General features: G+C 42.0%; 1 protein-coding gene across 5 annotated transcripts in view; it reads right to left on the reverse strand.

Moving 5' to 3' along the window:
- Positions 1–1,523: 1,523 nt before the first annotated feature.
- The window catches only part of LOC136638835 (rho GTPase-activating protein 7-like), a 110,935-nt gene continuing 86,588 nt past the window's right edge, over positions 1,524–25,870 (reverse strand). For 4 of the 5 annotated variants that reach the window (XM_066612862.1, XM_066612865.1, XM_066612864.1 and 1 more), the window contains 12 exons: positions 23,761–23,842; positions 19,681–19,744; positions 17,886–19,261; positions 15,712–15,882; positions 14,426–14,585; positions 12,774–12,972; positions 11,141–11,357; positions 7,958–8,072; positions 4,327–4,542; positions 3,568–3,785; positions 2,705–2,878; positions 1,524–1,956 (listed from right to left, as the gene is read on the reverse strand). In XM_066612862.1, coding sequence (XP_066468959.1) covers positions 1,860–1,956; positions 2,705–2,878; positions 3,568–3,785; positions 4,327–4,542; positions 7,958–8,072; positions 11,141–11,357; positions 12,774–12,972; positions 14,426–14,585; positions 15,712–15,882; positions 17,886–19,261; positions 19,681–19,744; positions 23,761–23,842 — 3,089 coding nt within the window. In that variant the 3' untranslated portion in view covers positions 1,524–1,859. The remainder of the gene's footprint in view (positions 1,957–2,704; positions 2,879–3,567; positions 3,786–4,326; positions 4,543–7,957; positions 8,073–11,140; positions 11,358–12,773; positions 12,973–14,425; positions 14,586–15,711; positions 15,883–17,885; positions 19,262–19,680; positions 19,745–23,760; positions 23,843–25,870) is intronic. The other variant, XM_066612866.1, reaches the window with a different exon arrangement.

Consider the following 25,870-nt stretch of genomic DNA (forward strand, 5'->3'; position numbering starts at 1 on the left):
GATAGTTTTCAGATAATTCTGAATTCAGATATTCAGACAATGTTTGGGAGTTGCATAAACCTAGTTTGTGATGCTACTTCGAGACATAACCTCTTTTTCTAAAAAAATTGCAACTGTAGGATAATAATTGCAAAAGTTTGGGAAATCAACCTATTAATGTCTTATTGTACCCATGAAAGGGACAGAATTGCACATAGGATGTCCTATATTCATTCTATATCTAGGCACTATGCTGATGAGTTACAGGTAGGTAGTGCAGACAATGCATTGGCTGGACCCTCTGACTTGGCTTATTTAAAGAGCTGTTCTTATGTTCCAACTATGTATCTGCTATGAGACTTGCATACTCCCCCCCCCAACTACAGATCAACAGCTTACCATATCAGTAGTTGCATATTATCAGCGTCACAACATTCTGTGTATAAAGTATACTTGGTATCCTGAACTGCCCATGCAACAAGACAAAAAGATAGTCCGTGAGAGTGCTTTACCTTTTTTATTAAAGGCATGTTGTCTAAAGGCATGTTTAACCAGCTCAACCAATTTACATAAATAAAATCTTTTGGCAAATATAAGTGGCAGATTGGGGGTTAAAGTATCATACATATTAAAAAGCTGATAGTACCAATAAAATATAGTTATTTTATCCTTTTTTACACAATGCTATTTAAACTGCAAGCTAGAGCTTAGATTTAATTACCCTTTTCTATGTCTAAGTATTCAAGTGAGCCAATGTCACTCACCCTCCTAGTTCCTTTTGTATTTGCAGAGTAATGGTGGCAAAATTGCAGCGGCTTGTCAAGAACAAATGTAGACCAAACATGACCAGGTTCAATTAGTCCTAAGTCCAGTTGAAACTTAAGCACCTGACATGCTAAGTGGCTGCCATGTGACTACAACCAAGTACAAAAAATGATTAAGTGGATTGCTCTCAGCCCTCAAGCTGATTAGTAAAGTTATATACAGCAGTCTGTTTACATTAAGGAAAGTGGTTTCATTTGACAATAAGCTATCAGCACTTCCTTCTTTATTCACCCCTTCCATCCCCAAGTTTAAAATACATGCAAAGCAAGAATTCTGTGCCACCCTCACTTATACTCTTGAGTTTACAAAACTTGCTTGTTAAACACTAGGAGCTAGTAGAGGTATGCAATTGCAAGTGTAGAACATGCCATGCAGCGCCTCCGACAACCTACCAGACTACTTTATTTCATAACAGGTGAACACATATCCCATTTAAAGTGCCCATTTTACCATATCAGTTTGCATACTGGTCTGGATTGTGCTTTTAAACACAGCGCAAACATTCCTACATAATATAATTTACAGCTCAGACTAAGTAGAGGTCCTGTTTATGGCTTCAACCATAAAGTACAAATACCTTTGACCAATACGTGCAGCATAGTGTCCTATAAATAGGATAAAGTACTAAAAACAGAAAACCAGCACAAAAGCAACAAAGTTTTCTGAGCTTACGTGAAGCTGTTTTGTTGCGCTAAAGTGTTTAGTTAATAAAATCTGAAAATCTCACTTTACACATTACTTAGTATATTTAGAACATATCAAGGTGTTCATTAAAATAATTTAACTTTGACAGGTAATATTCAACAAATATAAAATGTTTATACCAAGAAACTTATGAATTAAAAATATTCTTAAGAATGGTGCCTAATGTTAGTCAGTAGCAGCACAGGCTTTAACTGAAAAACACCTTTATAAAATGCTATTAAACATTTATACATGGCTCTCTCAAATGATCAGATTAATAAAATCTGATCAGTTAAAATTCAGATTTAAAAACAGTTTTGGGCACCATGCATTGCACAAAGTGTCAAGTGGTCTGTTTCTTTGGGTCAGTCTCAGTATGGTGAACTTTTGAAGGAATCTTTAATCCTCATCAGTTCTGCAGCACACAGATGACCAAAAGCCCGGTTATACCATTCTGGTGTCCGGCCCCTGCCAAGAAATAAAACATCACATCAGAAGCTAAATATACTGTTAGGTATTGGCTACAGCTTTATTCCCCTACACACACATACTACTTTTACCAATGCAATAACTCCATTACAATTGTTTACAAGCATCAAGCGGTAACCTCTGGATACAGGTCTGGTTTTTATCTGGACATGAAGTACACTACAGTAGTTCACATCAACTACAGCTTATGCTATAGGAGGGGAATAGCAGGACATGTTTCTTAACAGTAAGAGCAGTTAAAGGACGGAACTGATTGCCCCAAGGAAAGTGATGGGTTCTTTCTCACTAGAGGTCTTCAAGCAGATGCTAGATACCTTTTTGAGATTCTCTAGAAGACACTTTTCACCTTCAAGCAGGAAGTTAGACTAGATGGCATTGAAGGACATTTCTGATTCTGTGTTTGGAACAACATGTAAAAATTCATGCATGCTCACCTACATTCATTTTTATAGTAGTGTAACCTGAAATGACTTATGGGCTGGAATTAAAAGTCTCTTCAATCACTAGCTCCAAATCATGATAAGTAAAAAGACTATGCTAAAATAAAGAAATGGAATTGAATTAATTTGATAAAAGAGGAAACAATGTGTCCAATTATCCAGTGCTAGGCCACAGAGAACTCAGATTTGCATACTTGAGTCTTATACCTTCTGGGAAATCCTTTCCTCTAAGAAACTATCTGTGTGATCTACAGAAAGTTCTGTGGCATAAGAGGATTGATATATACCTGGTATCTATTCGACAGACGTGTGTCACTTTGGATTTCTCAGTGCCAATTACTTCTATAAGGTACTGACACAATAGGACCTGAGCTAAGATCCCACTCACAGTAGCACCTTCACTGTCTGTTGAGGTAGCTGCTAAGACACAAGTGCCACTTTGCGGATCAGTTCGCCAAGTCCTGAAATAAAAATATTGTAAAGGTCAAGTCAAATCTCACACACTGTTCTTTTGGCATTATCTTGATGAACTAAAATCAAATGTTTGTTACTACTACTGTTGTATTAGCTTACTATTTTATTAACTGTTTTTAACACACAATTATGAGAGATATTACTGCTTAACGTATGTCAGTTTTCATTGCGATGAAGTGTTATCCAACTTTGTAGGTGTGGAATAGCATTAGCAACCCAAAGCTGGATTCCAACCTCTGCAAGAAAAATCTATCTTGTTGAAGCCCATCAGATTCTAATCAGATTCTGAGATGCATCACATTCTCAGTCACACAATTGCCATATTTTCTCTGAGAAGAACAAGGATTTTAATTATTTACAAAATTTAATCTGAGAACTTCTAGGAACCTCTGGGGCTTCCTAGACCATTTGATCCCAATATGTAACAGAACTAAAATGTTTCATCATTGGCTACATTCTAGAGAGAAACGTAATCTTTGAATGTTTTCTGGCTGTGTGCGCATGCACAGAGAGAGAGAGAGAGTTTAATAGAACAAGTGAGGATCATTTACAGTTCAAAATAAGTTATATCTCAGAATAAGCTATAAATATTATAACCTCTTCATGCCTTCACTCCAGCCCACATGGCAACCACAGTAGTTGGCAGAGAAATGGGAGTATCTTAAAAGTGCCTTACCTCAAGACTACATATTCTCGTGGAGGAAGTGGAGACATACTTTCTGTTGTGTAATGATAAATATCTGTTTCATCATCTAAGATTTCCAGGACCTTTGACTGCCGAAGACTTTGGTCCCACAGGTGCTGTTCCATCAACACCCGATGCAGAACTACTTTAGGGACAGCATCAATTTCAACAGAAGCTTTCCATAATCGGATATGGTAGTTGTCATCCACCTTAGAAGACAGATGAATAAGCCTTGAAAGTGATGCAAATCTTATCCAGTTTACGAAGTGAACATTAAGGGTACTGAACAAATGCACAAATCATTAGAGCAGTGTGGGCTTGCATGTACTAGTGGCTGGAGACTATGTTGTTCTAGTGAGGTCTAAGGAGGAACAAGCTGAGATCCAAGCAGAACTACATCCTCCGAAAATGAATTTGTTTCCTAGCTTGGGGAGCAATGCTATGGTGGCATCTGAACACTTTTGCTTTCTTTGCCAGACACATGGACCTTCCTCAGAGTGGGAGGCTGTTTTAAAGTATGATAAGATAATACTGGATAGTAGATGTGTTTTATTCTAATGAGTAAGATAGGATTACAGCTCAAGTCTTACTGAACACAATGGGCTTACTTCTGAGTAAAGTAAAGAACATTGTTTCCAAACACCTCTACTGGACAGCAATCTTGCTGATTTCAAACACACTAAACTGCATCATTGCCACATTCAAAATCCTTCACCTCAAACCTTATTAGCACCCTCATGCCAAAGTTACCTTTTTATGTGCAGAGTCCACTCCTTCCCAGATGGAACAAGCAGTCCAGCTTTTGAATTTCTCTTTGGCATCTCGAAGTAAGTCCTGCATGGAATGTTCCAGGGAAATGACTGTACTAGAGTGCTTTGTTAAGCCGTTTGGCTGTGGTGCTATTTCACTTGAGAGGCTTTGATTGTGTAAATCTTCATAACCCTGATCCAAGCAGTAACTGGGAATCTGCAAAGGATATAGAAAAATACAAGTCAGTTTGCTCAAACTATTTGCTAATAGTAAATATCAAGAATCCTCACACATGCATGGAATGTTTAAAATTAGGTGAGATGTTAACTCCCTGTGAGCCATGCTTTCCACCAATGGTTTTTTTTTTCAAAATCTGTTTCTAGGGCAGCTGGCCAACAATTCCTTATTAGGCAAATTACTGGTAGGATAGTTTACCATTAATAAGTAATAGATAATTACTTAGGATAGTCAGTTGGTGGTTCATAAATGAGTTAAGAGAGCCATAGTAACTTGGGAAAGGGAACACAGTGTCAAGTTGGCTTTAGGTATCTTGAGGGTTCAAGGCTTCTTTTGAGGATCTAATGTGAAGCAGCAGATCTGCTGACTTAGCAATGCCTTCACCTCCACTTATTCTCTTGTATAAATAAAGCAATTACTACAAATTTCAGTACACTCTCATCTAGCAGTGGCACAATCAGGTAAACTGACCAAGTCCGACTGCATCTGTTGCTCCTTCGCATTTTTACAAAAACTGCACAATACAGCAGTTTCCACTCATTTCCACTTTCCACTCATTTTTAAAGCAGACCAATTCAGCTCACATCCATGGTGGGCTGGAGGGAGGAGGCAACGGCAGATGGGGTGAAGCACGCCCCAAATCCGCCACCCCACTGCCCCTCCATATGCCACTGATGCAAGCCACATTAGGTTGCTTCATGGCTGGGCTGGCCGTGCTCTCATCTACAGGAAACCAAACCTAGGTAATTTACCTCAGACACTTGTCACCACCTGAACAACGAAGAAGTATACATCATAAGAGCACATACACTTTCCAAGTTGCTCACAGCAGCTTACACAGGGTCTCCAGACAGTCTCATCCAGAACGCTTAGCTAGCCTGCCAAGCTTCAGCCGTAAAGCGGCATCATTTGCCTTCAGACCATGAACTGGTCTGGAGGTACTTTTGGGTGCCTTGAGAACAGCATTAGCCCCCTAAGCCATCCTAGGCTTGTTTTTTTATGGCAATGGCTACAGATAAGAATCTGAAGAAAATGAGCCCTACAGCTGAAAAACAGCTTGACTCACCATAAGAAAAGTGCTAAGTAGTATTTCTGCATCCCCACAACTGTGGGAAGATGTCAGTATGTAAAAGGGGCTATTGTGGCATCATTAGACTACTTCATGAATCTTTCTCAAACCTCTTTTCAAGCCTCTTTAAAAACTGGCTTCACAAACTAGAGTGGCAAGCAACATACTAATCCAGGTACTCTTCAGGACTTTGCTCAAATACACTTCTGTCACTGAAAAACCTGGATTGTTCACCTCCTGTGCCAGAAAGAAATCATGTTTACAAGTGTTAAATCCCAACTATTCAGCCTATTTTTGGCCTTGTATTGACACAAGCAGTCAAGGGCCTCTCCCTCTCATCCTCTGGTTCTTTGCAGCTTCCTCTCTTCACCGCCTCCCCCCCTTACTGTTCTATTTTTTCTTATCCCTTTCCCACACTCTCCACATGCCTGTGGAACAGAGTGAAAGCCAAGGAAAGAATGACTAAAAACATAGCCACTGATTCAAAGCCAACCTCCTGCTTTGGACATGAAAGCACCCCTCAGTCTCTGAGATACAGGGCTTTTCCAAAAAGCCGCTTCAGCCCCAGAAGGGCACCTTGGCTGCAGTTCATATCAATGCAGATGCTGCCAAGAGGAGTGGTCAGAAGGCCCAAATGCCAAACATTCTTCAGCCTAACTGGCTCTGGCCTCATGCTAGCAGATCAGGCTCCCACGCAGAAGACAACGCAATCAACATATTCGAGGAAAAAGCGATGCCAGCCAGTCTACGTAGTACAACTGAAAAGGGTGTAACTTGGTGTGGTCAAATGGTGAAAATCTCACATTCCTTCTGCAACATTAAGGAAGCTTTCAAGTATTTTGGTATTCCTTCTTATCATGGGTGCTGTGCCCCCAAGAAGGAGGAAATGATGAACCATGGCTGGCACAATAAAAACCATTTCAGAGCCCATGTTTAGAAGGAGCTATGAAGAAACTGAGCACAGCAGTTTTGTACAAAAAGGGACAAACTGAAGGATAATCAGAGAATAAGCACTCGGAGGTCTTAGCCTAAACCAGTGGTATTCAAACTGGGGCCTCATGACACCCCAGCCTGTGGGTCCTAGCCTCTACCCCCTTAAGGGCGGGGCAGCCAGGAGACAGGGAGAAGGCATCGGCACGATCCGCAGGGGCTTGGGTGCACTTGCCCGAGCCTCCTGCAGCCTCCCAGGGGTGTGGGGAACCCTGCGCAACCTTTGGGAGGGCTCTGCAGCTCAGGAAAAGTGAAAGCGGAGCGATCGCGCCCCACTCCACAAAACCGGAAGCGGAGCACAATCACTCCGCTTTCCTTTCTGACGGGGCTGCAGGGACAGGTGCACCCTCCAGTTCCTGCAGCAGCCGTTCCTATGTGCGGGAAGCCCTGCGCAACCACCCACAGGGCTCCCCAGGTCAGCAAAAGGGAGAGTGGGGCGATTGCACTCCGCTTCCACGGAGGCAGAGCAGATTGCTCCACTCTCCCTTTCCCTGACTTGGGGCACCCTGCAGGCGCTCGCGCAGGGCTTCCCACACACAGCGACAGCTGCTGCAGGGACTGGAGGGTGCACTCTAGTCCCTGCAGCCCCCTGAGTGACGCGATCCGGGGATCACGTCGCTGCCTTCCCCCTGCTCCTGCTGCCTCCCCCCCCACCTCCACCAAGATTTACTGTAGGTTTCAAACTCCCAGAGAGTTTGAAAACCGCAGGCCTAAACCATACAGTTGGAAAATAATGTTCTCTATCACACAGTGTCAAATCATCTCCACAATTTTGGACTTTGTACTCTATATCATCAATAGTGATAGGATAATCACTGTTCAAAGGTTTTATTTCACTTATTCATCTGGTACATGCCAGTCACTTGAAACCACCATGTGTGTTTGCACCCTTGCTTTTGTGCCACTGCAAGCTACCAGTCAGAATGTCAAATTTCAAGTAAATTTCCAGCATCCATTTTGCACCACTTGGTCATGTAAATCAGACCTTCTATCAGGCAACTAATAGCCTACTATCAGGTGTTACTGAGTGCACAACTAGATAGATAATAAAACATCAACAACAGCAAGCTATAAATATGCTGGATGTAGAACAGAGTAATTTGATTTGGTTCCAGAAATTACACACCTCTCAGCAAAACACAGAATTACCTGCAGCTAATGAACTGCTTATTAAGGTTTAGGATTTGCTCTTCAGTGTGGCCAACAATGAAAATTGGAATGTGGTTTCACTTTCTAGCCAGCAAAGTATCCAGACAGGTGCTTTAACACTAGTCTTTAAGCAGCATGAAAGGCGCAAAAGGCACTAAAGGATTCTTGCTGAAAACAATTACCTACCCTAAAGAGTCTGTTGCACTCCATTATCATGTGGGCTAAGCCTTGTGTGGCAGCAAGGTTCTCACTCAAGTCCCTCTGGTCAGGTTTTCCAGTACTGTATTTCCTCTGACTGGACCTAAGGAAGAAAATTTAAACAACAACCTGTTTAAGTCACATTGCTGAGGCCTCAAATAAGGTGGCAAACCTATGTTTTGGCTATACCGCTTCAGACTGCAAAACTGTTCAAGAGCTTCGGTTCTCCTATGCCAGTTTTCTATGTGCAGTTCTGTATGTCAGAATTTTCAATCATATGACCCCCTTCCTGCACTCTGAAGTCATTTAGTCCACACAAGATGACCACCTCAAAAACAAGTGTTAGAAAAATATAGAATGTAATGGAAATTATGTCCTGAAGCAGAGATATTCTTTCTATAACAAGGTCTGAATTTCCAAACACACAAAGCACCATTTCACATTACACTTATGAATGTTAATTCAACCCTATGAACCACGGTGCCCTTTTTAATGTAGAACACTTGGAGATCAATCACAATATAGCAAGTTTGGCTAACCCCGGTCAGTTAGGTGTCAGGCAAAAGCATGAAACAAAAGTCTCATTGATTTACGTATCAGCAGCAGAAGTGTTTGGCTTTCCTTCCGACATTCTGGACCAGCCTAATCACATTACTCAAGAGCTTCCAATGTCCTGCCAGAGTACGTTGATTCATATTTTAAGCGTGTTTGTGGCATCATGCCAAGATTAAGATTGCAAAGAACCTGGCATCCATCTCTAATAGCTTTATCTTGGAACATTCCTTATGAACATTTAAAAAAAGTTTATTAGATAAAGATGCTTGACTTTAATCCTTAAAAATCAGAACTGTTAGATTAGGTCCTCTTGAAGTTGAAACACTGAAAGTAAAATATTAACAAACTTATAAATCGGAACTTAAGGTTCAAAGCAACCTTGCAGCTAAGACAATAGAAAAACCTCACAAACACTTGCTAGCACCTCCTGCTGCAGTAGAAGCTCAAGAAAAATGTGAAGGTGCAGGTCTTCCTGAGCCAGGTTTCTAACTTTCAAAGACTGCAAATTGTTTCACCTGCAACTAACAACTTTGCCTTTAAAAAGAATCTATCAGTTCTTCTGACACATTCCTGGCCCTGATCACGTGTTCATTCACTCACTACAACTGACAGTGTTATCTCAGCTTTAGATTCCTTTCTCTTTGGGGAACGTGGGGCATCACAGGACTTGTTTTATAGCCCGATACACATCTTGGATTCTTCACATGTTTTACCTCTCCTTACCCTTCTCAAAAGAAAGAACTTTCATCCTCAAATACACAGGTATTTCTTTTTTCAAGTTTCCCCCTCATGTACTAGAGTTGGACTCTGCCTGTGGCAGGTTAATGCCATATAGGGGGCAAATGAACATTTTCCTTCTCCAAATATAACATTTGCCCAAGGCCATATCTTCAGGAAGGGGTTTTTGGCATAGAAACAGTATTTATACCCACATAATCTTGGAGAGTTTGACCCCACATTCATAAGTCCAAATAACTCCAGGGATTATGCCCATGTGGAACTGTCCCTTCTCCCATGAAAAGGTATGCAATCTTCCCAAGGCAGATAAGCTTGCGCATCTCTACTGTAGGAGACACAATGTTTCACTTTCAGCCCAATCCTATCCAACGTTCCAGCACTAGTGCAACTGTGCTGACATAACATGCGCTGCATCCTGTGGTGGGGGGCCAGTCATGGAGGCCTCCTCAAGATAAAGGAAAGTTTGTTCCCTTACCTTGGGGCTGCATTGCAGCAGCATCAGTGCTGGAAAGTTGGATAGGATTGGGCCTTTTATCCGCATTTCTGCACATTTATCCAAAGTCTCCCAGATAGTTATTGCTATATCTGCATCTGCCAAACTTCTTGGGCTTCCTTCCATTGTTCCAGGCTACTCCCTTAAAAGACACATCTACCACCATTTCCTGGCTGCTTCTAGGGAAAAAATTACTTTGGAAGCAACACTGTGAGAATGACCTATGACCTATTCAAGCGTTACCTCAATGGAGTAAAAAACCCTGCAGCATAATTTTTCCCCCCCGCGTTGCTCTGGTAGGATGATGGGGCCATTTCCCCACATGCCATTTATTCCAGGTGGTGAGGCCACAACGGCATAACAAACTAATGATTAGTTATGATTATGATGATTGCAGCTCTTGAATTCTGAGCAGCATGGGGAAAAGTTCAAGCTCAGGGGTTTCCAAACTCAGCTGCCAGGAACACAGCACTCAATCTTGCTCTTATGGGAGGACCAGAGCAGGTCAGTTACAGAACGTAATATATACACTTTGCACATAAACAAAAGAATGTTCAAATAGGAACGCTCTCTCTCTCTCTCTCTCTCCAGAGGTGACCCAATCCAGCACCTGCTTCATCTAGCAGGAGGAAGAAGGTGCATATGGTAGGAAGTGGTAGAAGAAGAGAAAGGGAGCTTCATCCAGGAACTCCATACTAGCTATGTAGTATTCAAAGTATAGGACCTGACCTCCCTAGGTCTCTACAATGTTCACAGCCTAGTTTAGCAGGTTTAATAAAGCTGAGTTTATTGCTGTAACTGCTATTACAATAGTAGTGCCTGAAATTGCCTCAATAAATAAAATCTCCTGCTGGAAGTAGTTAAAGCCACAAACATTAACTATGCTCAGGGAGGCCATTTATAGAAAAGAAAAACCTTTCCCTTTACCTGTTTTTGTTCCCTTGGCACTCTTCCCCACTATGATATAAAATCTATGTTAAGGGGAACCCCAGTTGCTCCCTTGAAGGACTCAAGATGCAGGGAAGGATGTTTTCGCTTCTCTGAATATTTGCTATCCATCTTGACATACATTGATTTATCAAGCAACGTACTCTGGTCAAGAAAGGATAGCTACACTTTCAGAACTGTATTATACACAAAAAGGATTTCAGTTTGGTGCCTAATCCTACCATTTTAAGAAGACCTAAAGATTGGACCCAAACTCAGTCAGGCAAAGAGGGGCCTCTGAATCACAGCTTGAAAGAAATTATCATATAGTGAGCAAGGTAATACCATATTTACTTCCTATAAATGTACAAAATACACGTGTACAAAAAAAGTACAAGACATGCATTTGGGAAGGAGGTATGCCTTTCAGCAAGGCAGTACTGCACAGTCAGAAATACCTAGATGATGAGGAACTCTCTCTCCTCAGAGTACTGAGGTGAAACAAAGACGGTGCAAGACAGACAGCAATGTTAGTCGGAGTCATCTGGTTTTCCTCCACAAAAGCCACAACATCCCTCAGAAAGAACAAAAGAATTTTCAGAGCTTCACGGTTTTCGTCTGGAAGGAGAAGAACAGCAGCCTGAACAGCACAAAACTGCTCATCTTTCGGTAGATCTAAAGAGAAAGGGAACATGAAACACAGGTTCCAGAAATTACAAAGAAACCCTCTTCTTACAAATCACTTCACACTTACTCCTTCAGTAGAACACAGCTAATTGCATTGCTATTTATTATAACAGTTGGGTATAGATCAAGAAATTCTGAAGGAGCCTCACATTTAGGACACCCAACTTCTAAAATAGGTCTGCAAATGACTGGCTGAATAAAGTTGGCCCACACAAACTCCACACAGGTGTTAGCTCAAAGGTCTCTCACATGAAAAAGTTGAACGTATTCAAAAGGAAGATCATTCTGTGCATATTTTGAATGCCACTCTTGACCTACAACTTAACTATGTATTCATTCCTAAACAGTACCAGAAGCACTTAAATGAAGAAAAATAAAAGATGCTCCATTCAGCATCTCATTGTGGCGTTGTAGTTGTTATGATTTTAATGCTGTTCTTATAGTTAGAGGTGTGATTTTTTGGTGATAAACAAACACACATAACCCCACTTTCTCATTTTTGTTAAAAACAAAAAAATCTGCAAACTGAATTCGATAAATAAAGAAAGTAAGTAAGTAAGTGCTGGATGGGGTGATGCATGGGTAATGATTTGTGACTTCATCTGCTGACACTATACCACCTACCTTGTACACTTTTAAAGCAATTATAATGCATAATTATAATTTATAAAAATAAGCCCTTTGAATAAAAACACACAATACCACTTTCTGCACTTTTTGTCTTTGGGGGGGAAAAAACAAAATCCATTAAAAAAATGTTTACCACCACCTTGACTTATAGTTTATTACATTTATAGTCAACGTTAAGCAAAGGGATCTGTTTTATGCGCCATTTGAATTATGTGCCCTGGGACAGAGTTCCATTGCTAGGGTTAATTATCACATTGTATAATTGATAACACAGTAACAGTTGTGTTATCTGCCACTTGGTTAAGTGGAAAACTTGGTTAACTGGAGTCATTGCCTGCTGCGTCAGGGAGGCAACGGAGTCAGTTAAAAGAGTGCACTGCTTACCAAAATGTAAAGCAAAGCCCTCAGCCCTCTCCCCTCACTTACCTGAGTGGGCTCCTTCTGCAGTGCTGCTCCACTCCCCTTCCTTCTTCACATGGGCCCTCAAGGAAGAGACACATTCCACCTCCTTCCAAGAGGCTCTCTTGAGGTAGTAAGTGGAATGTCTTTGTTCCTAGAGGGCCCTCAAGAAAGGAAGGCAGAGCAGCACCAAAGTGGAAGTCCTTTGGGTGGTGGGTAAAGGGACTTGTTGGCAACCCCAGTGCACCAGTAAACAAAACTTGTACTATTTGCAGATTTTAAATTTTTGTTTCACAAGCCATTTCATAAGCCAATGCACAAAATACTGTCCATAAATATTTCAAATGGTCAGACCACAGTTTAAACTGTACATACACTGGTAGATGTGAAGAAAGGTTTCACAGAGCTTGGTAGTGAATATAGGCTCTGGAAGATCTCGGAAATACTGCTTCACCATGTCAGCTACATCAAACGCTGACTGCCCCTTATAAGTTACGTTGTTTTGGTCACTTTCATTCATTTCTCTTAAGGAGAGGATCCTCGATTTCACACCTGATTTTCTGAAAAGGCCAACCTATGAAATAAAACATAGAAGAGTAAGAATCCAGTTGCAGAAGAATTTCTATCTACCATTGTACAGAATATTTATGCACTACATATCCATAAGCCAGGCACACCGGGAAATTCGGCATCTATCAAGATGGTCAAGGACTGGGGAATGGAGACTGTTAAACAAAGATAAATTGCTGGAAAATGAATCATGAATCTGCAACTCAGAACCATGCAAACCTTTTCATCTACATCATCATATGCTTTGTTTCCAAGAGTAATTCAAGGTATTAGTGGCTCATAGTGGCTTACAACCAAGGTGAATTTGAAGGGCCACCTTCCTCCCATGAATCATCACATCTGATCAGATCTTTCGGAGAGGATCCCTTCTGAATGCCATCACTATCTTCACAGAAGCTCATCTGGCAATGACCCATGAGTAAGCTCCTTGTGAAACCCCCCCATCACTCTGTGAGACAAGGTTGGAACGTGCCTTGTCAGGCTTTTGGCATTGCTTCCAGACTTACTTGTTTAAATTCTAGCAGGACTTTGCTCACTTGTTATGACTCCCCTCCCCCATGTTTAACCCATTTTTGCCCATCCTACAGATGTACACATTTGGTTCCTGCTGCATATATGCAACATTGGGAAGAAACGGCATTCAATAAGGTTTTAATTCTATGTTTTAGATGCTACTTTTAATTCTCTTTAGCTTATGCTGCTGCGTTCAAATAATATTTGCCTCAATCAGGTCAGCCCTACCTGAAGATGCCAGAGATTCAGCCTGGAACATTCCACATGCAAAACATTTGCTCTGCCACTGAGCTACAGGCTTCAGATCGGTTTGTGCTGATGCAAGATGAACAGTCCTGTGTGATGTCTGAATGGTGATGGACAGTTTCACACAGGCAAACAATCACACACAGTAACCGAGTAATGGACATGCCTGGGTAACCATTCTCAGGTTACTGCTCCAGCAGTCCTTGCTGCATTTTGCTACTTTTTACTCTTTAATCAATCTGTGTTAATTTCTGACAAATGTACATTTCTGTCTGTTGAGACACTAGCCTGAAATAATGAATTTGCAGAATGTAGATCTGTGGCTGCACAAAATTAAAAATTATTCCAATAAAGAGGAGTAAACTTTGAGAGAGTTATGCAAGGTCATTAATGCTCTCTGTGCCACCATACAAAATAATGTATTAGCAGAAGAAATCAGTGAGATATGAACAGAAACACTTGGGAGTAAGAATCAGTTCTTTAAAAAAACTGAAAGATTTCAATAGTAAAGGGATGAACAACAGTTAAGAACAGAGGTATGGAAAGACATTTAGTCAGACTAATCACAGGCAGTTTGCACTTGCTTAATAAAGCTCTAATTTTCACCAAACTGCCTACCCCATGTTTAGTTAGAGACTGTGCAAAAATGTTGGGGACTTAAGTCTGAATATGATCCAAAAGCATTTTCATACTTGTACCTGATCAAGAAAATTGTCTCTTAAGTAATCCATGGCTTGGACTATGCCTCTTGGAAGTGGATGACTTGTTCTCTGGACATTGAACAATAGTGGTACTCCAAATACATTTTTGTCCTTATAATCAGGGGCTTTTATTTTTCTAATGAACTTAGGAACAGTCCTGTAAATACAAAATAATGCATCAATTTCTGTGACTTCCAGGGTAGTTCTGATTTGGAGGGCATATCACGGATTTTATATTTTTACAGTTGGACCAACCCATTTCAGTGACTGAAAAGAGGTACTAAAAGAATACCACTAATAGCAATTAACTGTTCTAATAAAAAATCATAAACATTTTTAATTTACAGAAAAAGAGACATCGTTTGCAGTATTTACCTGACCAATAAGAAGCGATTGCATATGTCAACAGTGTTGACGCTGTTGTGTTTGCTTAAGAATGGTGTTCGTCTGGTATACCTTTACAAACAATGTTATCCCTATTAATTTTTAAAGCAAGGACAAGAAACTAACAGTGCAATTCTATGCATATCTACTTAAAAGCAAGTCCTAGGGAGTGTGTATAGCAGTGGTTGTCAAACTGGTGGGTCATGACCCACCGTGTAACGCTTCCCACGAGGAGGAGGTGCTTTGCGCTTACTTCAAGAAGGCAGGGCTGCAGGAGGTGCGGGGAGCCCTGCACAGAGCTCCCCAAGGCTTGGAACGTTTGGAAAAAGGGCGCAAAGCACTTCTGTTTTGCAGGAGGTGCTTTGCGCCCACTTTTAGCGAATGTTCCAAGCCTTTGGGAATGCTGTGCAGGGCTGCTCAGGGCTCCCCGCACCTCCTGCAGCCTGCTGCAGCCCTGCCTACATAACATGAGTGCAAAGCACCCCCCTTGCCCCCCTCCATGACGCGATCCTGGGGATTGTGTTGCTGCCTTAGCCCCTCCCCCGCAAGCTCCCTCAAAGTTTGAGAACCTCTGGTGTATAGGATTGAAGCCTACATAGATATCTATTTTTTAATTCGTACCAGTCATCACAGAATATGGGAACTAGTACAGAGTTTTACAATGGTTCGCCAAAAGAACTGGGATTTTTATGTTGATGGAATTACACAGTGGACCAGAGGTAGCCATACAGATACCTTTAGGATCAGACTATATTGAGTTAAAAGCATCACTTAGTTTCCATCAAGTTTCCATGACTAAGCAGTTCCCTACCCAATACAGTTTAAGATTTCACATACAAGTTCTTCATTGCAGAAAACCATTATCTTGACATTAACTCATTTCTTGCATTCTGACTTACCAGTTCCATCCTTGTTTGCTGGTAGGAGAGTATTTGTCCATTAAAGTAGTTAATTTTAATAAAGCAAACTTCTGTATTTGGTTTAGGTGGGCTGCTGACTGGCTATCAATTGGTAAAGAGAGACTTTCCAAATTTCTGCCTTCTTCAGTAGACCAGCAGTTCCCCAAAGGTCTGAAAAAACCAAAATGTACTATGTGAATAAAACAAAAACAAGTTAAACAAAAACAAAACGTGCTAAGTAAACCTCTGCTAACTGAGTAAGAGGCACCTTTTCAAGTGTGTTAGTTAGTTGTTAGTTGGCAACCTTCAGTCTCGAAAGACTATGGTATCGCGCTCTGAAAGGTGGTTCTGGAACAGCGTCTAGTGTGGCTGAAAAGGCCGATTCGGGAGTGACAATCCCTTCCACACTGGGAGCAAGTGCAGTCTGTCCCTGGCCTGTCTCCCTGGCTATGGGCCTTCCTTCTTTGCCTCTTAGCCTCAGACTGTTGGCCAAGTGTCTCTTCAAACTGGGAAAGGCCATGTTGCACAGCCTGCCTCCAAGCGGGCCGCTCAGAGGCCAGGGTTTCCCACTTGTTGAGGTCCACTCCTAGGGCCTTCAGATCCCTCTTGCAGATGTCCTTGTATCGCAGCTGTGGTCTACCTGTAGGGCGCTTTCCTTGCACGAGTTCTCCATAGAGGAGATCCTTTGGGATCCGGCCATCATCCATTCTCACGACATGACCGAGCCAACGCAGGCGTCTCTGTTTCAGTAGTGCATACATGCTAGGGATTCCAGCACGTTCCAGGACTGTGTTGTTTGAAACTTTGTCCTGCCAGGTGATGCCGAGAATACGTCGGAGGCAGCGCATGTGGAAAGCATTCAGTTTCCTCTCCTGCTGTGAGTGAAGAGTCCATGACTCGCTGCAGTACAGAAGTGTACTCAGGACGCAAGCTCTGTAGACCTGGATCTTGGTATGTTCCGTCAGCTTCTTGTTGGACCAGACTCTCTTTGTGAGTCTGGAAAACGTGGTAGCTGCTTTACCGATGCGTTTGTTTAGCTCGGTATCGAGAGAAAGAGTGTCGGAGATAGTTGAGCCAAGGTACACAAAGTCATGGACAACCTCCAGTTCATGCGCAGAGATTGTAATGCAGGGAGGTAAGTCCACATCCTGAACCATGACCTGTGTTTTCTTCAAGTGTGTGCTCTTCTTTTATTTAGCAAGGGGGAGAGTAACTGGCCCTCCTCACCCCAGCAGTGTCTTTTCTAGTGGCTGTCTGCTGGTGCTGCATCTTTTTAGATTGTGAGCCCTTTTGGGACAAGGAGCCATTTGATTTTCTCTGTAAACCGCTTTGTGAACTTTTTGTTGAAAAACGGTATATAAATACTGTTAATAATAATAATAAGTGCTCTGGATATTAACATTTTCCGCCCATTCATTCCCTTTCTAAAGCTGCCCTACCCACATCAAATTGCTATTCATTTTTAGAACCTGGGAAATATGAAATTGTACACTTTGGAAACTCACAGAGATCCAACAAGAAAATGTCAAAGCAGCAACTTCACTCACAGTTATATTATTCCCTTCACTGCCAAATAAATCTATTTAATTTACATGAGAAAACTTCCAAATTAGGCTGATTAGCCATTCTTTACATAGTGCCAACAATGTACACAGAAGTGTATAAAATGACAACTGATGTCAATTTTGAGAGCTAAATAGACCAACGAAAGACCTTGCAGGAAGATTTTTGTTTTAATCTGCCTATCACGTCTGTAAAAAATTGGATGTTTCTGGGCTTTGTGATGTCAGTGACATTTCTGCATCCAAAAAGTCTTTGGAAAGGATAAAATACACCAGGTGTCAACCTCAAACCCGATATTTAAAAGTGCTTGGACTTTCCCTTGTGTATTATTATGATACTAATTGCCCCAAATTCTTTCCATAATTCATTTAAACAGTCCTTTACAACAGTCCTAAGAAGCAACAAAATGCAGGTGCAGACAGAAGGAGACAGGTAAGAGAGTGGGTTACCTAAGGACACACAACGAGCATATTGCTGACTTGAGATTTGACTTGCAGACTTCCTGGTTCATACTTTTATCCCACAGCAACTCTTTCTTCAGACATTCCAGCCTTATGTTGTCATCCCGCCCCCACCCCATTCTTGGCCACTTCAATAAATATGCAACTGACCTGTTAGAATGTGCCATAGTCAATCTCATTCTGGATTCCATCACATACGCTAGGTCTGCAAGACCATGCTCACCAACATGCGGGCAGTCTTCTTCACCATCAGTAACTGGAAGTTCTGCAAACTTCTCTGAATGCTTTTTAATCTCAAAATGGATCTCCTTAGGTGACGATGGGCATGGCGAAGTGGAGTGATTGGAGTAACTGGCAGAGTCGGAGTCCCCATCATCAGAGAATTTCTCTGTCCACTGACTGACCAGTTTCCTGAGCCCATTGACATGTTCCATAACACTGTCTAGTTCTGTAAAGACATCGTCATCACCAATTTCCAGTGCATTCACTTTGTTCAAATGAACAGGAATGCCAGGCACATTATCATAAACACTGAGTCTATTATCCATCAAGGAAAGAGAACCCGGTGGCATTTCAGTCTCATGTGGACCCATCTGAATCCGGTTTCTCCGGCACCCATGAAAACTCCCAGTTCTCCAGTTGACTGAAGTGTTGTCTATGGGAGATAAGAGGCTATAGGTCAGTGCTTTGGGAAATGTACCAGGTTTATGGCCTTGTGGTATTTGAAATACTTTGTTCTCATGCAAATTAATCTCATTTTTGAAGCTATGCTCAGAAAAATCAGTCCACACAGAAAGTTTGCTAGAATCAAAATCTTCAGCATATTCTCCTCCTCTTTTACCGTGTCTCCTTACTTTGATAACAGGGCTTGGGGTGCTCACAGTACTGCTGTTTTCAGACTGGCTGCTGCTACTGCAGGTCCTTGGTGAATAAGAAGAGGACTGCACCCCCTGATTCTCAGCCATATCACAAATATTCACACAATTGAGATGCCTCAGCTTTTCTTCATTCAGTCCCTCTAACAGAATAGGGTCGCTAATGATAAGTTTAGCCTTTGAATGAGTCTCTCTCTTCAAACTGCTGCTTTTTATGCGCAGTTTCTCCATTTTCTTTAAGAAGCCCCTTCCTTTTCTGCGAGATGGTTTATCCAAGAGCTTGTCCTCACAAATTATTTTCAAGGTGTCACTGGGAGAAGGAGAGCAACTGAAGGTAGAGTCGGGAGAAGCCAGTTTGTTTGAGGAACATGTTGATGAGCTCCGACTCATCTCAACATCCTCAAAAGTCTTTGGAAAGCTGATTATGTCACTGTCCCCACTGCTAGTGCTGTGAACTGAAGACTCATCATTTCTCTCTCCGTGATCAGAAAAGGCTATGTCCCCACTACCCAGACACTTAAGTCTCCGACCATGAGAAAAGGGTGCACCAGAACCTCCTGAGCTTTCCAGGTGAGACCATCTCTGAGTACATTTCTCATAAGTCCACTTGTTACTTATTGCATAAGGTTCATCATCTTCAGATTCGTCACTCTTTAGACAAAAAAAAAAAAGAGAAGAGATTTAAGTGTCAGATGTCTGATCAAAAGCTTGGTTTATAAAGCGTTCTGACCTTTTAGCTCCTAGGAGATGTTGTGGTTCAGGTCCCTATTCCTCTGCAAAACCAACCACAAAAGGTCAGGTAACCTTCCAGAGACTAATTCCATGAGGTGTGAAAAGCTGATGAAGGGGTAAAAATGGCAGTAAACCCATCCCACCGAGTGCCAATTTCTTGTTTGGATTCAGTCAATTCATTTTGGGGGAGTTACTTATGGAAGTTGTTAGGACTGGAATCTATGGACAGAAAAAAAGACTTCTTTCCATGTCGTATTCCTATATGCAAAACTTCTGACATTATACAGTTTGACTCTTTAAAAAAAATAAAATCAAAGCAATTCCATTTGGAGACATACTCGCTTTCTTTGGCGACTTATTTCCACCTTCATTGCTGCACACTTATTCAATGTATTTAACCGTCTAGGGAAAAGAAAGCGACAGATTAAAGACATGACCTAACGTTCTATTCCGTTTTCACAACAGTACTCAAATGCACTTAATTTCTTACACAGTTTTTCACATTTCTCTCGAGCAGCCTGTTAAGGATAGTTTGCCTTCATATTACATTTCCCAACTAATGTTTAAATTGCACAGATTTCTGGAATTTCAGTTAGAGGTACAGGTACTGGGTCATTCATAACCAACGAATTGCTTATATATAAATATATAACCCATAATTTATGTAAATATAATTGCAATTTAAGTCTGCAGCTGTTTTCATTTATTTCCCTACATATGTTTTAAGATATAAGTAAATAAAAGTATTGTAGGCAAGATAACATAACTTACAGCCTAATCCTACGCTACGTGGGGCTGCCGTGGTGCCGATAATGGCTGCCATGGCACCCTGAGCATTAACCAGGCAAAGCTAGTGACACCTATGGAGAAGGTACGGCAAATACCCCTTCCTCAGGCAAGGCAAGTACCCCCACAGTGAGGCTACTCAATTATGTGGCAACCCTTGGCCTGCTGTAGAATCGAGAGCCTGACACGGAGGCTCTGAATACAGCTCAGCACCGCCAGTCCCACCTCCCTCCCATCCCACTCCCTCCCCTGGCACACCTCTTGCCCCATCCCGAATACCTCCATGCCACCTCCCCCCCCCCACGTTTCCACTCACCTCTCCACCGCCCAGTGGTCCACAAGACCGCCAAGAGGCAGAGCACCAGTGATCCACTAGTGCTAGCCCAGCAACAGATGATGCTGAGCTAGCACCAGCGCTGGACCAGCCCTGAGGGTTGCAAACGAGCTTTATGGCATGTTTGTGACACTGCCAGCAAAGTGCCAGCAGTGCAAGCTCAGGATTGGAATCTTATTCATTATTAACCATATTTAACCATATTTATATACCGCTTTTCAACTAAAAACTTCAACTTTTCATTCCATGCTAACTTCAAAATAGAACACTATCAGCTGTATTAACACAGGCATACTGCTCCATTTGTAGTTGTGTGCCGATGTCCTATCCTTTTCTACCGTGTGGCAGATAAAGGGCAGTCAAAATATCCAGAAGCCTGGAGCCTACACCTTCCAAAGGAAATGATAGTAGGTGATTTTCTAGAACTGCTAAATTCCAAGCCTTTGCTAAATTCCAGTGTCTTTGCTGGCACTGACTGACCATTTCTTGTTTTGTATAAGGACAGATTGGGATAAACAAAACCCTCAACAACAGATAAACGAATAGATTTTTCCAGTTCAGACCTGACTCTCTGAAGGAACACTTGCTCTTTTCATCTTGAGCAGCTATTTAAAAAGAAATGAAGACCCAAACAGTGTTTGTGTAGGTTACACATGATCATCTGAAGAATTAAGCAGCTTTACATATTGTTGTGTAATTTGTTTGCAATTAAGCTATTACTTTGGCACTCCCTTGGGGTGGGATGAATGTAGGTAGGGGTTGCACAATGTTTGGGAGAGCTGCTCTTGGCCAAAAAATCCCCCAGATTATAAAGTATATCTACATTACTACAGCTGCTCTGGCAAAATGTCAGCATCTCTTTCAGTGCCTTAAGCATCTTACCAAACCACTCTTTAGAAGAATTCCACTGCTCAATTTTATAAATCATGCTTCTGTTTATCATTGTAGCTGGTGTCTGAACATTCCTTAACATCAGTGATACCTGAACAGTTATGTGTTTGGGATGAAGGGGTACATCATAAAAGCAGATGCAAAAGACAGATAACAATGGAACAGAGGAAAAGAAGATCTATTGTTCAAATTTGCATTTGTTGCCTGTCCCATCTTAAAGGCTTCAAGTTGGCAACAGCACATTTAAAAACTCCTACAAGATACCTGCTACAATGTTAAGCAAAGCTAAAATAATGTAACAAAAATGCTAAACTCAGCCTCATCCAGTTTTAATCTGCCTTCTACCACAAATTGAAAAGTCTTACTACAGTATTTTTGAAAAAAGTTCAGGCACGTATCCTGAGTGCTCTTGAAAAGTCTGATCATGTTCTCTTAGCTGTCTCAGATGTGAGCCATTGATGAATCTGTACATCAAACACAACATCCTAAAGTGTGTCTCAGAATCAGCAGGAAGCCAGCACAGCTGCAATGGTGAGTCACCATAAGAGGTAGGCTGGCATTTTCAGGCACCAAGAATAGTGCGCATTAAAGGAGTTTAGCTCCAATGTTACCATATTCAAACGTTAAGTAAAGGGGAAAAATGACCTAAACCTTCTTCACGACGCAGTCAGTAAAAAGTGCTCCTGCTAGTACCTGGGGTTACAGCTGCAGTGATAAAACTGTAAGTATCTCAAGGTTGGGACTCTGAGGAAATACAGAGGAGACTGATGCCCATCAATGATGAATGTCCCAACCCATTATAAGACTAAGGACGCAGTCCTAACCCACTTTCCAGGACTGACATCAGGGCAATGCAGCTCTGAGGTAAGGAACAAACATTCCCTTACTTTGAGGAGGCCTCCATGAGTGACACCCAACTGCAGGATGCAGCACATGTCCCATTGGCACCGCTATGCCAGTGCTGGAAAGTAGGATTTGGACCTAATCCTCTGAACATGAATCAAGTCTGGTCCCTGCATTTGCTTGCACCACTGAAATCCATTCACATCATCATCCTTCCACTCCTGTGTCCCACCACAGAACAGCAATAATTTTTCATGAACCAGAAGCACATGTACCTGGATACATGGGATTGCTAGATTCTCAATATGTCAAAGAACAACAGCTCCAAGAATTATCACCACAGTAACGGTAATTGTTGAAATCAAATGTAGTCATGTACATATCTACAGTGGGCCCACGTTATCTGCGGGGGTTCCGTTCCCAGAATCCCCGAGGATAAGGAAAACCGTGGGTATTCAAACCCATCATTTTTGGGGCCCCCACCCTCCGAAGCTGAGCTCTGGCAGGGTCTGATGGGTCTTCTGAAGCCTGCAGAGGCAGCGCACTACCACCCTCTGCCTCTACAGGCCTCAGAATGGCCGTTTCAGCCCCCAAAAAGCTACTTGCAGTTTTCCTTGGAAAACCAGGGAATGCTTCCTAAGGCTCAGAATGCCTTATAAGGCATTAAAAAAAAATCACTTCTTGTTTCCAGGAAGTAGCTTTTTTGTTGTTGTTGTTTTGCCCAAAACAACCATTCAAACAGGCAATCACAAACTGCCTCAGAAGATCCTCTGGAGGTGAGCTCACTTCCAGAGGGTCCAAGTCCACCTGCCCATCCGTTCAGGGCAACCTGCGGTTAAAGGAATCCTCGGGTTCTGAATCTGCACCTAAATATGGGTGGACCTGTATTTTCATATTGCACAGAAGACTATTTTCATACAGCTGAAAGCAGAAGATGATTGCTCAGAGGAAATGTGCAAACCAGTTCTAGCTTTCAGAAGAAACCACTCCTTGAAGTCATAGTAGTACTGTTATACGACAACACTTGCAAATTTTAATGTCTATATAAAACATACACTTGCAGACAGATAAGCAGGAAAGTAGCAGAGTACAGAGAGGGTCCTCGTATCTGCAGATTCGCTAATCTGAGGATTGGGTCCATGCGCACTCTTCTGGAGGCGAGGAGAGTCTGCTCCCCTTGCCTCTGGAGGGTCATCTGAGCCCAGCAGAGGCCGTGCTCATCCATCTGCGGCCTCTGCCAGGCTCAGAATGAGCCTTAGAGTAAAAAACACATGACTTCCGGTTTTTTGAAAAATCGGGCTTTTTAAATGCCTTATAAGGCATTAGGAGGCTCAGGGAAGCCCTCAGGTGCCAGAGGGTGAGGTTGGTGTTTGCCCATATCTGCAGTTTCACTTAACCACAGGGGGTTCCAGAACTGAAGCCCCGTGAATTCAGGGGCACACCTACACCTGCTTAGTCATAGTCCTATTGACCTCACAAAGCACTTTTTCAGAATTAAAGGTTTGGAACTTCAGTTCTAGAAATCTAGTCCCTGACTGAAAAAAAAATTCAGACCAACATTTACCTGTACAGAGATTCTATTGCATCTTGATCTAAAAACTCATGATCTTTTCTCACCATTTTGGTATCAATAGGAAACTGCATATCTGCAAACAGAAGTTCAGAACATTAAGTGTTAATATTTTGGGGGGAAAAACTTTACAACCCTAGAATTGTATACAAAACATACAGTCTGTTAGTGACTACAGAACATAACTGGAGAGACATATGCCAGCCTCAAGGAGTTGAAATCTTTGCAAAGTAGCATAAAGGTCTTTGGATTTGCTAACTACAGACAAGTGTTTGCAAGGATACATTAAAAAGCTCAAGATATGAAAATACAATTTGATAATTAAAATATGAATCTTATCTCCATTGCCTAACACAGAGACAGGAAGGGCTTTTCTTGATGCAGGACAGGGATCAGAAACATGCAGACATTTGATAAAGTAAGAACATAACGTGAGCCACGAGTCACAAGGCAGTCAGAGACTGCAAAATTTGTGCGATATCTACAAAATTCACCCTTTTCTTCTTCTGATGCAATGAAGTTCTTTTCAACTCACTGACTATTGTCTATTTGCTTTGCTTGCCCTTCCTGCCTCTTCTTTCTCATATCATTTTCCTCTGCCTTGAATTCTTAAACAAACCCAACTTGCACCACATCATTATGATCATGTTCCCCCTGTTTTTAGCCCTCTGCATTGAAATCTCTTTCTTCACATGTTCTGTTTAAACACCTTCCATTAACTTCACTCTATCCATGCTGCTTTAGACTCTCTTCATTCCTCTGGGATCCATGTCCTCTGAAACTCCAAGACCACATTTTTCATTCCACAACTCTACCCATTTTCCCTTCCTAACCTCAAGGGAAACCGGCCCATTCTTCCACTGGTGTAGTTAATTACCTGATAGAAGTTTGCTTCTTCATATTAGCATTTTCTAATGGATTTTGCACAGCTACCACTTCACCTTCCCTTGGGTGCTTTGATTTACTTGACTAAAGTCTAAAAAATTGAAGGTGGGGCTTGTGTCTTGATTTGATTCTATGGAAAGCATCTCGTGTTTGTAGGTATCCAGAACTTCACACACACACACACAACCAGAACAATTCCTGGCACAACCATAAGGATAGAGGGATCTGAAGCAACCAGTACTGGAGAAGGAAACAGTCTCCAGTCCCTGGGTGAATGGCTGAATCAACCTCAGTCTCTGGACTACAATTACAGAGGATGCGGACCTAAGACACAATTAACATAAATTCCTCAAAAACTCAAGTGGAACAAATTCTAATCTCTCTTCCTTCATGATTTACCATGTTGACAAGCTAAGAGACAAGGGAGAACTCTTACTCTCCTCTTTTTTATAGGCCAGCCCCCAAAGTCCAGGTGTCACTGGAGCTGTCCAGTCAAGAGAGAAGGTGGTGAATGGAAACAGAAAGATGACGTGTCTCAAATCTCCCTGTCCAGCTGTTTATCAAAGCAGGCAGGTGCTATTCTGGCAGGACTGGATCATACAGGAGGCCTACTGCTTCAGACAGAAGATTGCGGGGACCTGTAACCTCTTTCCACCTACTTGGATCCACTGCTCTGCCTCCTTCCAATCTCTGGATCAAAAAAGGAAAGAGGACAGAGAGGACGAGGAAATGCACAGGAGAGGCAATTCCTGAGCTAAAACACTGGAGAGTGAGAGGAGCAGATGGGGGGGGCGGGCATCTGGCATGCTGCCACAGAGGTCTTGGGCAGGTTTAGCATTCTGGCACTCACCTGCTTGGCAAAAGACGGTGGGAGGAAAGGTGGGAAAATCTAGTATTTGCTTCAAGACAAATTCATCGAAGCAGACATATTCAAGCAGAGACCTGCAAAGGTTACAACACATCTAACCCTGTGCGGTTTTTCAGCCAGATATCCAAACAGGATGAAGACACAGTAACAAACTCTCAAACTATCAACACAATCAAGTTGGATCCACAATAGCCTCTGTGCTGTCAGACCACAACATTGGTATTGAAAGAGAACTGCACTCTCCTCTCTCAAGGTTACATTTCTACAACAAACTGCAGGAAACCCCAGAGTACACCACTGTCATTTTCTCTGCTGCCCACAGAGAAAGGGTGTTAATTTTTTCCAGTTTTG

Source organism: Tiliqua scincoides, chromosome 2, assembly GCF_035046505.1.
Source record: "Tiliqua scincoides isolate rTilSci1 chromosome 2, rTilSci1.hap2, whole genome shotgun sequence".
Lineage (NCBI taxonomy): Eukaryota > Metazoa > Chordata > Lepidosauria > Squamata > Scincidae > Tiliqua > Tiliqua scincoides.